The 15,296-nt window shown below is 37.9% G+C and overlaps 1 protein-coding gene across 1 annotated transcript in view; it reads right to left on the minus strand.

Moving 5' to 3' along the window:
* The window catches only part of LOC104501137 (sodium-driven chloride bicarbonate exchanger-like), a 24,829-nt gene extending 12,580 nt beyond the window's left edge, over positions 1–12,249 (minus strand). Inside the window, exons 1-7 of the mRNA XM_010144896.1 lie at positions 12,245–12,249; positions 9,072–9,177; positions 6,027–6,188; positions 5,670–5,783; positions 5,018–5,179; positions 1,950–2,201; positions 556–624 (exon numbers count right to left, since the gene is read on the minus strand). Coding sequence (XP_010143198.1) covers positions 556–624; positions 1,950–2,201; positions 5,018–5,179; positions 5,670–5,783; positions 6,027–6,188; positions 9,072–9,177; positions 12,245–12,249 — 870 coding nt within the window. The remainder of the gene's footprint in view (positions 1–555; positions 625–1,949; positions 2,202–5,017; positions 5,180–5,669; positions 5,784–6,026; positions 6,189–9,071; positions 9,178–12,244) is intronic.
* Between the last annotated feature and the right edge of the window lie 3,047 nt (positions 12,250–15,296).

Consider the following 15,296-nt stretch of genomic DNA (forward strand, 5'->3'; position numbering starts at 1 on the left):
GGAATGCTGCCCTTCCACTGACTTGCCCTTCATCCCTGAGGCCAAGTAGCATGGGACTTGCCACAGTTCCACTTCTCTCCTGGGACATTTATTTGCACAGGAAATACCTTGAAAATCTCACCTATGTTAGATTTAGGGCAAGTTAGTCAAAAGCCTCATATAGGCAAAGTTCAAGATCAAGTGTACCACTACAAAGGCACTAACTTGGAAGCTGAAAAGGCAGCAGGCAAGCAAGTGAACAGGAAGGCAGCAGAGAGGGAAGAGCTCCTGATAGTTTTTACTCCATTTTTAGGCTCAGTCAAAAGTCCCTTAATAACAAGGGAGAACAAAAGAATCAGCACCTAAAAAATAAAAAAATTGAAGCACACTACCTAAAGGGAATGCTCTATTTAGAAAGAATCCATTTCCTTTTTAAGTGAGTCACTTTCAAGAATTTAAGGTTGGCAACATTCCTTTAAGATTATACACAAAAGATAATAAAATAATATAGTAAGAATAGCTACACGTTTTATAGAAAGCATCATCAGTAACACACTCTTCATAAATCCATTTTACCTGAATTCCCTTTAGAGATGAAGCACCCATGTAAAGAAATACTCCATAAAGTACTGGCATAGGAATAAACTGCATAAACAAGCAGAAAAAGGGAAGAGCATATTAAATACCGTTTAACAATTTTAAATGATTCTAGCAAGACATTGTAAACAGTTGAAATTCAAAGTGCCATATGCCTGCATTAATCAGACAAGTTGTAAATTCAGAGTCACTCAATTACAAATTAATAATCGTTTTCAGAGTATAAAGCAACAGAAGAATCTGGCTTTATAGCTTTATTTCTCTCTCGTGGCCAGTTATTATGATATACTTTATTTGCTATTAATAAAATTAACAGAACTACACCAAAAAATGGAAGTGTTTAATACATGCTTAAATCCTTTACTTAAAAGACTGCTCAGGAGAGCAGCCGAATAGTAAAGCTATACACCTCAGAAAAACATTCAAGACACACAAAATAGTTCATATTGCTAAAAGATGGTCTGTGCTGTAAGCATTTGAAAATTAATGAATGACTTTTATGGAATGGTTTTGTAAGAGACTATTTTAAATGCTCAGGCTCCCAGTCTACAGTGCATGGGTAAAAAGAGTATTTCCACAGATAAGTATCTGTTTTAAATACTAAATACACAAAACACATGTTCTGTGTGATTTCAAATTAAGTTTTTATGAAATACTGAATAAAATAAGTATGTGAGTATATATATGCTTTCACTGCAGCAAAATGCAAGTCTAAATTCTGGTCTTGCTGAAACCAGTGTCAAAACTCTCACTGATTTCACCAATGCCAGATAATTCTTAAAAACACTAAGTACTATGTATACAGATGGTATAATATATGCATATAACTAGACACCCAGTTTCAGGACGCTGGTGAACTGTGTTGAGCGTGCATACAGCATGAGAGAATTTTCATTGTCACTTCCAAGAAATGAACCACAAAACTTCTCTTGAGATTGTAAAAATATTTTTAAATTACCCAGAACACACAAAATGTTTTTAAGTTTTCTAAAAAAGTTTTCTAAATAAATTTAAATTTATTTAAATTTAAATTTTGCTAAAGAAATTTACTTATTGGTATCAATTAGACTGTTTCACAGTAATTTGCCATGGACCCTAAGTAGAGACAAAAGGTGAATCTTCATCTACCTCAGGTCAATGGCAAAATTCCCTTTGACTGCAGTCAGGACAGATTTTTATTACAGAGTTTTTGTTTCAAAAATGTTACATGTCCCTAGCCATTTTAGTGCGCAAAATTAGAATTCCACTTTAGATTATCATCGTATGACACTAAGTTAGTAGCATGCCTGGAAAGGGCGCTCATTAAATAATAGAGCAAACACGGTGAAATGTTCAGTGCAGTGCTGTAGCTTTTCCATACTTCCCCAAATTACCTTCAGGATACTTGTTAAAAAGACAGATGAGCCCATAAGGACAAAAATCATGAGCCCAGTGACTCTTTGCTCCCGGATTCCAAGAAATTTTGGCTGCTCCCCTGGAGCGGAACACTCCGATTCCAGTTTTAAGCTGTTCACATGGGAAATAGAGAGGACAGTGGCTGCAACAAACCACGGCAGTCCCATAATAGAGCACACTCCAAGCATGACTGCCACCATGAGTAGGTCGAGATGGTATCCACATCCTTTCTGTTAGAAAAAGTAATGACGGCAAGAAGATATAAAATGAATATATAAAATGAATATCTGAATTAAGGCGAACAATCCTGGCAGGCATTCCTAATCAACAGTTAGAGACAAATAAAAAATTTTTTACTTGTAGGAAAAAGTAGCTTTCTTCTGTGTGTTATCCAGGTTGGGTCAGTAGTGATGGCAAACTGCTTATCTAAGGGGAATTCCGACTAGTTCACAAGAAATGCTTAAAGTTATGAGACTCATTCCAGTTGTGAGTTAAGGGTACATCTCATAAATCCGCTTTACAATGGGCACCAGATACCTTTCTTGCTTATAAATGAGATACTAGAAAGACAATGGAAATTACATATGTTTTTAGTTTTAACTAAATCTCTTCTGTGGATAACAGTGGCACCTGACACATCCAGTGGCACTACCGACTTTCCACTGCAATGATCTTAATAGACTCTCCATCCATTCTTACACAGGAGATGGAAAAAAATACATATTTTGATTCTTTCCTACACAAAAATTCTTAAGTTAACATTTATAAAGTCAGTTTATGCTACAAATGGCCATAAAACTACATTGATCCTTTTACAGTTTTTATAGCTGGTAAGCACGTGATAGTAATAAGTTTTCACTAATGTACTTTCATCTTAACTAAGAACAGATAGCTAGAAATTAAGGGAAATTAAACTATAATTAAGTTACAAATTAAATTAGATTATTATAAAATAATATCCATCATCAGGTACTGTTTTACTGGGTTCCCCATTCAATGCTTAAAATAATATCATAAACATTCATGTGAGAAGTCAGTACAAAACCTTCGGGTTTGGATCGTCTCTGTAGTGGTCAAATACTCTGTAAATTTACCTACAGGAGGATGTTGTTTTGCTTTTGTAGTACTGGATAAATGCTTTGGTCACATCTCAGATACATTTTAAAACCTGCAAATACAACCTCCACTTGAAAATGACCAATGATCTGCATCAAGCTTGGTGGTACAGATATATGTTACCATAGCTGATAGGGCTATTTCTCTTCTATTTTAGTTAGTATCCAGGACCACCACGCAGCTGCAAGCAGGAGCGCAAGCTATTTTCCTTTAAAAAGTCAAGTAGTTAGTTACCTCCACGGAATTTTGCAATATGGCAACAAACCCAGTATCATGGTCTGATGAAACAGTGATGTTCATGCAAACAAAGTGAATGTGTTGAACCATAATTTTGCCTGTAAACCCATGCAAATGCCTTTTGACATGAAAAAAAAAAAGTAACTAAACTAAACTTGGAAGGGTTTGCGACAGAGACTGCCAAAAGCTGAAATGTGCACTATTCAGAATTTGCTATGGGAAGTATAAAAAAAGAGGGGAAAATGAGCTGGAAGCAAACAAATCATTTCTTTCTGAAGACAACTTTTACTTCTAAAATGGGAAGTGTCTGGGTTTATGAAAATGTAAGCCACATATTGAAATGAAAATGCCATCTTATTTGCTTACATGATTTAAAAAGGGGAATTCATATAAAGAAAACAAAAAAGAATTCTCTCTAGCAACCTTCCCTCACTCCCCGAAAGTGCTCATGAGTCTTATCTCCAAGACACATCCTGACGAACTCAGAGATGTGTCAAACACAGGTATTAGTTAATGCACAATGCACTCAAAGAAAGAGTTTAATCCCAAATCCTAACAGAGACACCTTTTTTTACCTTCTGACACATTTATGAGGAATGTATCTGCTAATGCATACAGAATCCGAGAGCATTTCCTCACATTCATACATGATCTGAGGAACCTGACATATGGGAAGAAAAGGAAGCATAGCAACAGGTGATGCTACACCAGACCCCAGCAAAACTAAAACGCAGCAAGACAAGGGGGCAGCCAGGAGGACCATCTGACTCCCAGATGCCAGTGCTGAAAAAACACATTCCAAAGCTTGGCAGCAAATTCCTGCATCTGTCAAGTTAACCACATGCAATGCTATGGATTGACATGAAGAGCCAGGCTGACAAAGAGGGCAAAAAAAGAACATATCAAATGTCACAATCATCCAAGAAGAGGCAGTGCAAAGTGAAGGTTGCAAATGCATTTGCTAAAGTAACTTGGGATTGGATTGCTGCTTATTAAAAGTATGTCAAAAAAAGCCTAAGCTCGCTGCATATACATGTACAGAAACCTGCTGCTAGATTTTGCCCAACAGTTTTTCAGAGGGGTGATGTCCCTTTTTCTCTCTCCATCTGTAGGCAACTAAAGTGTTAGAGAACGGAGCAGGAAGTTGTCCTATGTTGGTTTAGGAACCCATTGTGCCTTTAAAGCTCAGTTTGATTCTTCTCCCTTCTTTAAGATAGAAAAGGCAAAAAAATCCCAAACAAACAAAAAGAATGGGTAGAACCACAGAGAAGGATGAAGAAAGGGGGAGGAAATAATTTTATATTACAAAGTAACCCTTGAATAGTTTTTCAAAATCCAATCCATTAAAACAACACTTTCAGTATCTGACAATGCACTTTATATCATGGTGTTCAAAGAAACTATTAAGTTCCAGGTTTTTTCTTTAGGTGAATGGATATCATACTTGTAAAGAAGCAGAGGACAGAACTTTCTTGATTCAGAATCTCTGTTCCAAATTACATTCATAAAGACTTCTGTAAGTCAGTGAATCACTGACATAGTACTCTACAGACCAAGTGAGGAAAAGCGTAACAAATTAAAGGGGCGTTATATAACATATAGCAAAACACATAGCATACTCAAGTAGAGAAAGGCACATTACATAACCTGAAGCAGGAAATGACAGTGAAAATATAACTATTTGACTGAATACCTTTAGTTTGTGTTCTTTTCTATTGATAATGACAGCTGTGATCTGCTGGTCCATAAAGATAAGGATAGTACAAAGCAGGGCTGGAATTACAGCAGCTATCACTGTCCACCAAGGATTTGGCCCCAAAGGAGTAATAAACCAGCCACGATCATCTCTGGTGGGCTATAAAAACAGTCATGCATGATCAGTCAGAACTCTAAGGATTATTTACATTTCAACTTCACAAGAATACACACGAAAACGTTACTGGGATTTTATTTCCTTGAAAATCAATCTATGTCAGAGCACAGTAAAATGCTAAACTTCCCAGATACCAAAAAGAGAAAATACATACAATAAAATCACCTGGGCTATTGTCATATTTGATACAATGAGCCCACAAATTTGAAGGAATCCCAGAACATTACAGTAGTCTAGGATTTGGTAATTTGAGCCACGTTGGTCCTCACACAGAAGATATTAGGAAGCATGAAGGGGTCTGACCAGAGAGGGTCACTTACATGGGCCACTAATCAGAAAGGTTGCACAGTACTTGGTGAACACGAAAAATTGAGAATAGTATCACTACTCCCTGGTGATTAAAAATACAATAAACTCACTACAGCACACTACTTTGTCAAAATAATGACAGTGCAGTTTATTAACAAATTACCTTAAAAGCATTTGGAACCTGAAGTTTTGGTGATGGAATCCCGATGGCATAGTCAATTAAAACCATGGACAAAATAGTGAGAAAGACAGCAAAATCGCTGACAACAGATCGTACCTATGATTATTGAGAGAAATAACAATTTTAACGAAAACATTCATGTGTGATTTAGGATTTATTTTTCTTCACTGTTTTAAGTCATTTTGTGCTGACAGCCAAACACAAGCTTATTCTGATACAATTTTCTAACACAGATGCAGTGTCCACTTCACCAGCAGTCAACTGAATTCACAATGCAGGCAGAACTCATGCTTACACATGACTAATGAGAAACTTCTGGATTAAAAAAACACCACACACCTTTGTTGGGAAGTATCGGCTAGTTTTAAACTGCTTCAGTGTGGATGACAATGTTACCGTAGAAAAGAATAAGATGACAGACCAAAAGAGGACATCTGGAACATAAGGGCCATGATGACCACAGGCTCGTCCAACAAACTCTCCATGAAACTTTTTACACTCCTATCGGAGAGAGAAAGTAGTGTTGTTCTGAAAAATATCCATGCTTACACTGATACTTTCTTTCCAATTGCTTTCCTAAACTGCAGGCAGATATATTACTATCACCATTTTTAGATATTTATTCTTCTAAAAATTGAAACTCCTAACATTTTCATCTAGTCTGCATGGAAAACTCTCAGACCCTCAGAATAATCTCTTTTTTAACTAGTATTAAATGATTAAGTCTCTAGACATACCACAAATAAAGTCATTAATCTAAAACCAGATTTATTTCAAACTGAACAAGTATACTTATTTATTTTCTGTTTACAAACACATATTTGCATTTCCTAATTCCTTCCAAGAGAGCAAAGCTAAGTTCAAAAGCTAGCAAGAGAAAGGCCACTCCTGGTGCATTCTCAAGAACCGATTTTTTGTTTTAATTTCATAGGCCAAGCAATTAAAGAAAAAGATACTTAGAACGTACAGCATTAACCTAAAAGCAGACAAGACATTTAATACCACAAGGGGGCAGCACATTCCACAATTTATATTTTTCTTAAAAAAGCAATCCGGTAAGATGCAGCAAAATCCAAAATCTGTAACATTAATTCTATGCATTATATTATAGGATTAAATACGCAGACAGAGTAGAAGCCGTGTCTAGTAATTCTCCAATACCATCGTTAGTTGTCCAAAATCATACTTGTTGCAATTTAACAAGCAGAGAAATAAAGAGCAGCTCTAAAAATGGGAGCTACAAACTGTGGACTCACAATCCTTTCCTTCTTCCCAAATCCCTCCACGCTTACTAAGCAAAAAGAAACACAGCACCCAGAATCAGAGATTCCAGGCAGCAAAATCCTGCCAGATCAGGATCTTTTAGTACAAAATGAACTGAGTCATTGGCTCATCAGACTCACGTCACAATACTGTGGCTTGACATGTTAAAGAAACTTTGGCTCTCGACAAAGGCTGGCTTAAAAAAATACAGTTGCTATTTGATGACTGTGAGACAAAGGGAGTGTAAAACTTTTTATACTGGTATAGCAGTAAACGTGGGGTAAGCATGATGCACTCTCTATTTCATCAGTCAGAAGTGCACTGACTGATGAAATAAAGGTTTCAAGAATGGAAAAAAGATTTCAGGAAATCCAGAAGAAATTCTCAATATTCTGGGACACCAAATAGAAAACTTGTCCCGGCCTGAGCTAGATCTTGATGCTGGCACAGTACAGAGGTGAATTTCATCATATACCTACTGAAAGGGATTTTTGTCACCATCAGAATAAACACTTTGCTCGTGTTTGTTTTGTCCTAAATAGCAAAAAAAAATTGTTGGTCCTACAGTTGTTTTTAAGAGAGAGTGCTAATCCAGATCTTCAGAAACTTGAAACTTTTAAATCAGACAAAAGAAACAACAGGAAGAAGTGAGCAGTAAAAGAGACTGTGGGGTGAGACTAATCAAATATTTATAGACAACCAGGTCTAATCTTTTACTACAAGCCTCTGTAACATGAGACTTGGAAGTTTCCTGATGCTGTTTGCAAGAAATAAATACATTAAAGTATTAAAAACTTCAGTTATTTCTTGGACAACTACAGGGTCTCATGGGAAAAGTCAGTCAGTTATACTGCTACCCATGTAAACTCAAGTTTTGGTAATAAGCTTTTACAGAAGTTTTAAAGGGTTTTATATAATGTAGCTGGTCTTTTACATCTATAGTTAAAACAAAATCTGTTATTTTAAATCTCCTCAGCTGCAAATGTACTCTGAAAAACACTGTCAGAGATCTGAGAAAGTGAGAGGAGGAGTCTGCCCCTGCACAGATGCTCTTAAGAGCATGCTGCAATTTTGAGAATATTCATTCTGGATTGCTGGAATTCCTCAGGCCAGCAGTTCTCAACTTTCTCTCTGCTGTTACCACACCAACAGAGTTGAGGAGCAGTCCTTCCGCAATGGAAGGCGGCTCTTGCTTAACTCATGATAGGACACCAGTTCCTCTGCACTGCTGCCTTTGAAAGAAAAACAGTATCTGCTGGAGACAGTCCACTGCATTGCCTTTTAAGCATTTCATTTGGTTATGCCTACAATCAGGTTTAATTCAGTTATATTTCTGAGAGAACCATTCAGTACAGTGTCTTCTATGCTCAATTCTCTTTGACTGTTTAATGAAATGATCCATCTGTGAGAAAAAGTAAGACATCTTACTGCTCTCAGTAAGACATTTTAATCAAGTTGAAAACGTTACTTTGAGGAAGCAAACCTAAATCAATCCTTTGAGCCTGGAAAAGTAAGCCATTTAGAAACAAGTTACATAGCCACACAAGCTCCCCAAACTGCCTGTAGCTTGTTCCCCCAACCCACACCTGGAAAAGAATTACACAACTAAGACACTGCACACAGAAGGCCTATGTAAGAGTAAAATTTGGTTACTGAACAGAAAACGATACAAAATTTCTCCCCTTCCTCTCCACTATAGCCCAAACAGCTGTAAGAATGGTTTAGGGGAAATAAATGCTCCTGAATCTTTCCACACAAGGGATCACTGGTTTTGCCACCTGGCAGAATTTCAGACAAACCCGTTGTCATTTGACATGTTTAGGCTTAATGTCAGTCAAACTTTTGTGCTAGTGTGTCAAGAACTTTCCAAAGAAGGGCACAAAATGCACGTGCTTGCTTTAGCGTGTATTATCAAAGGCTGCAAAATGCTTACAAAAGGAGATAATGCTACAAAGTCTTCAGTTAAGCTAGGTTTGTTCAATTAACTACATTTTATGCTTTATTTGAACAAATATGATCAGGAAAAAATAGAATATTTTTTTCAACAAACTTGCTGCAGTAGGAAAGACAAAATTATTTATGCTTATGCCTTTATTTATTGTGTTCCGGCATTTCACTTACTGACACAGTTAGGTTTCCCCACGGCACATCAGATGCAGATATATTGTAGTCCTGCCAGTATCGTAAAGTTTTATTGCTAGGATGTTCTGGTTCCACACAATTGCATCTGAAATGACAAAATAATATTTTTTCTCATTAATACTAGATTTATCAGATAGTAATCCTAATTATCAACTTCACGACATACTGAAATTGTGCTCTACTTTGCCAGACAATTTGAGTTCAAATGAATTCAGTAAACACATGCTTTGAAGCAGTTTGTAGGTCAGCAGCTAGTGCTATTATTAGAGTATAATTTGCCGTGAGGTGCATATGCATATATAGTACGTAACATGACATATTTAAACTACTGTCCACAGCAAGTTTTTCCACCTGTTTTCCTCCTATTCAACTGGTACTTCTGAGCACAGTTTGTAATACCGAGAAAGTGCCAGTCCTGTTCCACCCCCTTATACCTAACACTTCCCTACATGGGGATTAGATGCTACGCTCAGCTCCAGGCTGATCCATTTCTCAAATGCAAACTGTCTGTATCCTCTTTCTTTCTCTTTACCAAAATGCCTTTCTGTGCAAAACTGCCAAACTGCCCAGTCAGCTCTCAGGACTCTGCAAGATCACCAGCACCAAAGGCTCTGTGAACTCCTGCGTGCATTGTTTTTCCTTTCCCCACAGCTGCTTTAAAAGCATGCTTTTCCTTTTAAATTGCATATTTTAACATACAAAACAGAACGAGGCAGTGTGGGAGGACAGTACTGCAAAAAGGCAATTTAAAATAAAAATTAAGTCTTTAAAGCCTCTGATGCAACCGTGGGAGGCTTTTTCTTTGACAAATTCTTTAAAATACGCAGGATACTCTGTAGGTTCCAAGATGATAAGTGTGCTTTGTGGCTCTCCTTAAATTAATCCTACTTTTAAAATCTATAGTACTACCTATCCTGCTAGTATTTTAATGTGCTTATGGTGGCTGTAAATAAATTCTGTACTCCCCTTTCTGACAAAGTTTTCAGGAGTAGCTGGGTACAGGATAACATCTGACTACACAGCAGAGAGCCATTAAGCATTCCAGTTCTAGAAGAGTATCTAGAGTTTGTTCACCTACATACCCCACCCGTTTTCTCTGTGGCTGTTTATCTGTACACAAGATGACAATTCTCGTTTAGATATGTAATATTTTCTACGTAAGAAGTTCTATCAACATTATGGGTACAGAATAGTGCCACTGTATTTTGATTACAATACTATACATGTGACAACAGCTGCATTTAGTACACGCATAGAGAGATGCGGGTTGTCTGTACAACTCCTTGCTTCTCTTTTAAATGCAGCTATTTATAAAAGAAAGAAAAAACCCTTACAGCCCATGAATAAAAAGAAAAGAAAAAAAAAAAAGCAACAGCATTCAGAGAAATAGAGGGCCTGAACCAGAAGTCCTTGAAGTAGACTGGATCTTTCAAACATACCTAATATGCTTTGGATCAGGCCCCAAGTGCAGGATGAATGTGTGCTCAATGCATAGTGTAAAGTATTACAAGATGGGTTAAATGAAGCACATCACTACAAGTGAGCTACAGTAGCGTAATAAAGTCAACAAACCGTATGCCTATGTTATCGCAAGGGAGTATTTGATGTTCATGCAACAATACAGAGGTGGCTATTTCAGGTCACTACTGTTTCCTATGAGCACAGGAGCTCTCTGCCCCTGATGTCCAACGCTGATCGCAGACTGGCCAACCGCTGGGCGACGGCCCATTGGGGTTTGATTACAGTAGCCAAGGTGGGCTGTTCAATCACAGTCACTTTCTCACTAGAAGGAAAGACTGTGCATGTCACCAACACTACATGGCACAGCTACACTTGCTGCAAACTGCAAAATTACATTTAAATATTAGAGACACCAAAATTTCTATTTCCTTAGTCAGAAATGGGACAATAGAAACTATGTAATACAGCTCAAATAATTCACCTTCAGATGATTCACCCTGTTTATTTTTATATCAGTACCACTTTTCTCCTTCACAGATTCTAGTCTGGCCATTACCAAGTTTCTTGGCAGATTGTTCATCAGCAAGCGACTTGTGCAAACTCCATCCATGCAGACCAAAACTACCCTGCACCCAGGTTTTGTCACAGAATGGGTGCAGAATTAGGCCCTAACTTTAAAAATCAGATCATGCTTTCTACTGAGAAGGTCATTCAAACAATGAACGCACTGTCTTGATATATATAACATTACATTACTTTCAATATTATGTATCTTTTGGCAACACTAACATTTTGATGTGAGACTGTATCACGGTGTAACTGTCTTCCAGCATCACACTGATTGCTTAAATTTTTGGAAATGTGAGATAGTAAGACAGTCCCTGTCCAGCCCAGAAAGCACAATTCAGGGAGGCGCCATTCCGGGCCAGGATACAAAAGATCATCTATCAAAAAGCGGCATTTCGTAACAGATGCAATTGCTTCAATGATGACTATTTCCCAACACAACTGACCTGCAAGGAGAAATTCACATTAGTGAAATAAGGCTTTCTACTTTAATCTTTTAAAACTTTTAGTCTCCATCTCTGAGAGGTTAGTTCTCACTGAACTGTGAGCCACTAATATTACTCTTGATAACATATTACTCAGAAGGCTGGAATAAGTAAAAATGTATTGCCTCTTAGAGGTTCAAAGGCTCTTAAGTTCTTGTAAAGTTTTTTAAAGTGCTGAGCATTTATCCACTACAAGAGATCTACGTGGAGTTTATAACATTACCAATAAGCAAGAGACTATAAATAAACCTATATTTTTAAGCCACATATTCAGCTCTAAATACAGTACCAATTTAGCAATGTACTCCCATGCCTTTTAGTAACATGAAGTCAGCAATCATCTTTGTTATGCTAAAAATCCAGAATCATTTATTTGATTCTGTTTCATCATGGCAAGGAATAAACTGCTTTTTCATGGCTAGAATATAGTCAGGGAAATATCTGACACTGGTTGTTCTGGGAAAAGCATAGGTGTCACTTTAGTAAAAAAAAAAAACAAAAACCAACCCTCTGCTGCCAATCGCACAATATACCCACACTGATGACAGAACAGTTCTTGCATCTTTACACTTCCAGCTGTGCAAGACATTCTGATCTCCAGAGAGCAATTCAGATGTGTAAACATGGGTACGTACATACGCCATGGTATTTGTGACATCCATGATGGGTTGGCATGTATATGAGCGGGTCTGTGGTGACTCATGCTCTTGTTTTCGCAGCAGCTGGAGGCTAACAGATCTAACATGGGCACTAGATACCCAGTCAGAGGTCACTCCCATATGTGTTTAAAATATCTGTATTTTGCAACTAGGCAGAAATCGGTGGAGCTTGCTCTTTTCTACAGTATTTAAACATCTAATACAGCCTATTACAAAGTTGCTTATAAACCTGAGGTAGACTAACAAAGCATTTCAGACAAGACAGTCTTCAGGAACCTGCAGGAGAACTGTTTTAAGATAAAAACTGACAAAAGGAGAAAGTAACAGAAATACAATGGCCTGAACCTATTAGCTAGAAAAATAACTAGCTAGAAAAATAAAGGGTCTTTATTGTCCTTACATGTTCCAAGATGCTCAAGAAATCTCTGGCAAATCAGCCAGAGATTGTGAACAAAAGTAGATGAGAAACAATAAATTTTAGGACTGGCTGACAAGCTGGTATCCTCTGGAACGTGTACCTCTCCCTTTTACAGGAGGATCAAGACTTGAGCTAAATCTTCAGTAGCAACTGTAACAGTATAGGCAGTATAGGTCACTGATGGCACCCTTCTTCCCCTCTTTGTCCTCCCAACCTCCCCATATTTCCTAGCTCTTTTTGGTTTTGTTTAGCAAGTCTCAGTTTCAAAACTTCATTAGCTTGAGGCAGCCATCATAACTTCACTTTGCGCAACGTTTCCTACAACTTGTCCTGTTTTCAAGGAACAGAGCTAGGATCTGACAACAGCAGGTTCAGGACATCTCAGACAGCTAGCTGTGTTCTTTGATCTGCAAAGGGAATAATTCTTACTACCCTTAACAGCACCAAAAAGACTGTCCATATGATCCCTCTTTCCTTAGAAAACGAGAAAGGGAGTATGGGTTAATAAATTAGAAAACCTGTTACTTTATATGTAAAATTGGGAATATTTTCCCCCTCCTTTGTAGATCAGCAATAAAAAACAAACATCATTGCTGCTCAACAACTAGTCAGGTGAAAGGGTCTATACTAACAACACTTTCATCCTGACTGTAACTTCTGTTTACTGCAAAACAAGAAACTTATTCCCTAGGCCTATTTCTTCAATTGATATTATCTTGGGAGCAGTGTGTTGTCCTGGTTTGAGCCCGATATGAACTCATTCTGTTCGGTGATTTCACTTTTCAGCTCAGTCTCTTCTAACTAACTGCACTTTCTGAACTTAACGGCTTATTTTGGCAGACAGTGTCTGCTATGAGAAGTGATAATGCTTGATGTTTATAGTAACTAATAAGGACTGGTGTGCAGAAAAGTTCTTGCTTATACCCGCTACTCTAGAAACCGAGGTCACTGCTAAATCTTGTGTACCACACTGGGGGTGCCATAAAGGTCACACCTGCGAGGAGGAGCGGACAGGATGGATGGCAAAAAACTGAACAACAAAGTACTCCATTCCATATATGTCATACTTGGTGTAAAGCTGAGGGATCACAAGGGTTAAGGCCTCTTCATTGTCTATATTTCTGAATCCAGTTCCCATCTATCACTGAGTCCACTGGAACTTCCTCAGCGCCTGCCCCACTGCATTGGTGGTGACAGTGATGTAATTGCCATGGAGGAGAGAGGGATGAGGTTGGGTTCAATATTCATTTTATATACATTTGTATATATTTAATTTCATTCTTATTGTTTCATTTAGCTTTCCAACCCCTAAGACTCTTTTCCTTATTCCCTTTCTCTTCCCCTTCAGGAAAGGAGAGGTGTTTAGAGATCATCTGTCATTTGACTAGTGGCTGGTCCAGCCCTAACCCTGGGGATCCCTCTAACTTCCACCTCTTATTCCCAATTCTTCAGGCTTTTTCTTCACCATTTTCTTTGCTTTAACCTGTCATGCATGCTCTCCTTCCCACACAGAGTTTAAGCATGCAGCATGGCGCTAGTCCATTCTGCTGCCATTACAGCCAGTTTAAGGGCTTTGACCAAGAGCCTTGCACAGCGTTTTTGTGAGTAAAACACACTTAATGGTACACTCCTTTGAAAGCTTCAAGGTCATTCATCCCCAGGCAGTTGTCATTTTTCAGTATGTTGCTCTCAAGACGAGGAGGCACTTACTGTTGATGATTTTATCCATTTCAGAAGACACTGGTTTGGTGCTCCTATTTTTCCAGCATGTATTGCAAGCTACACCTACTTATACTAGCTAAGGATCCAATCTACAAAACATGTAAGTGCAGCTTCTTCTTGATTAGCCAACATACCATTTTCCCTTCCTAGAAGGGCAAAATCTCTTCTGGCTTGCTTAAGATAGAGAATGAGATTTGCTCAAAATGAATATTTATGTTATTAAAAATACAACAGGGAAGTATGTCAATTAAGTTACAAAATGTGCTTTTTTAAACAGTATGTCTCACTGAATATCAGAGCGCAGATTTGGTAATATGAGTAGGAAGCTTTTCCCCTAAGACAAGAAGTACACTCTATGAATGTGATGTGATCACATAACAGAGACAGAGTAAGATGACGATACGAAACGGAAAGTAAAACTGCTAATTTGGGTTTAAAAGTAAGGTATTAGAATATAAGTATTCTTTATGTTGCATTTACAAGGTTGAAGTACATCAATCACAGAATGCTATGCATGTTTAGGTTGCCTCCAAAGACACCATTTTCACATGAATTACAGAATCACAAAATCATCCAGTTGGAAGAGACCTTTAAGAGCATTGAGCCCAACTGTTCACCCTGCACTGCCAGGGTCATCCCTAAACCACGTTCCTCAGTATCACATCTACACAGTTTTTAAACACTTCAAGGGATGGTGACTCCACCACCTCCCTGGGCAGCCTGTTCTGATGCTTAAGGACCCTCTCTGTAAAGAAATCTTTCCTGATATCCAACCTAAATTTCCTCTGGTGCAACTTAAGGCCATTTCCTCTCATCCTGTCATTTGTAAAATGGAAGAAGAGACCGACCCCTACGTTCCTACAACCTTCTTTCAGGTAGAGAGTGATGAGGT

The sequence above is a fragment of the Buceros rhinoceros genome, unplaced genomic scaffold (genome assembly GCF_000710305.1).
Source record: "Buceros rhinoceros silvestris isolate BGI_N320 unplaced genomic scaffold, ASM71030v1 scaffold6981, whole genome shotgun sequence".
Taxonomy (NCBI): domain Eukaryota; kingdom Metazoa; phylum Chordata; class Aves; order Bucerotiformes; family Bucerotidae; genus Buceros; species Buceros rhinoceros.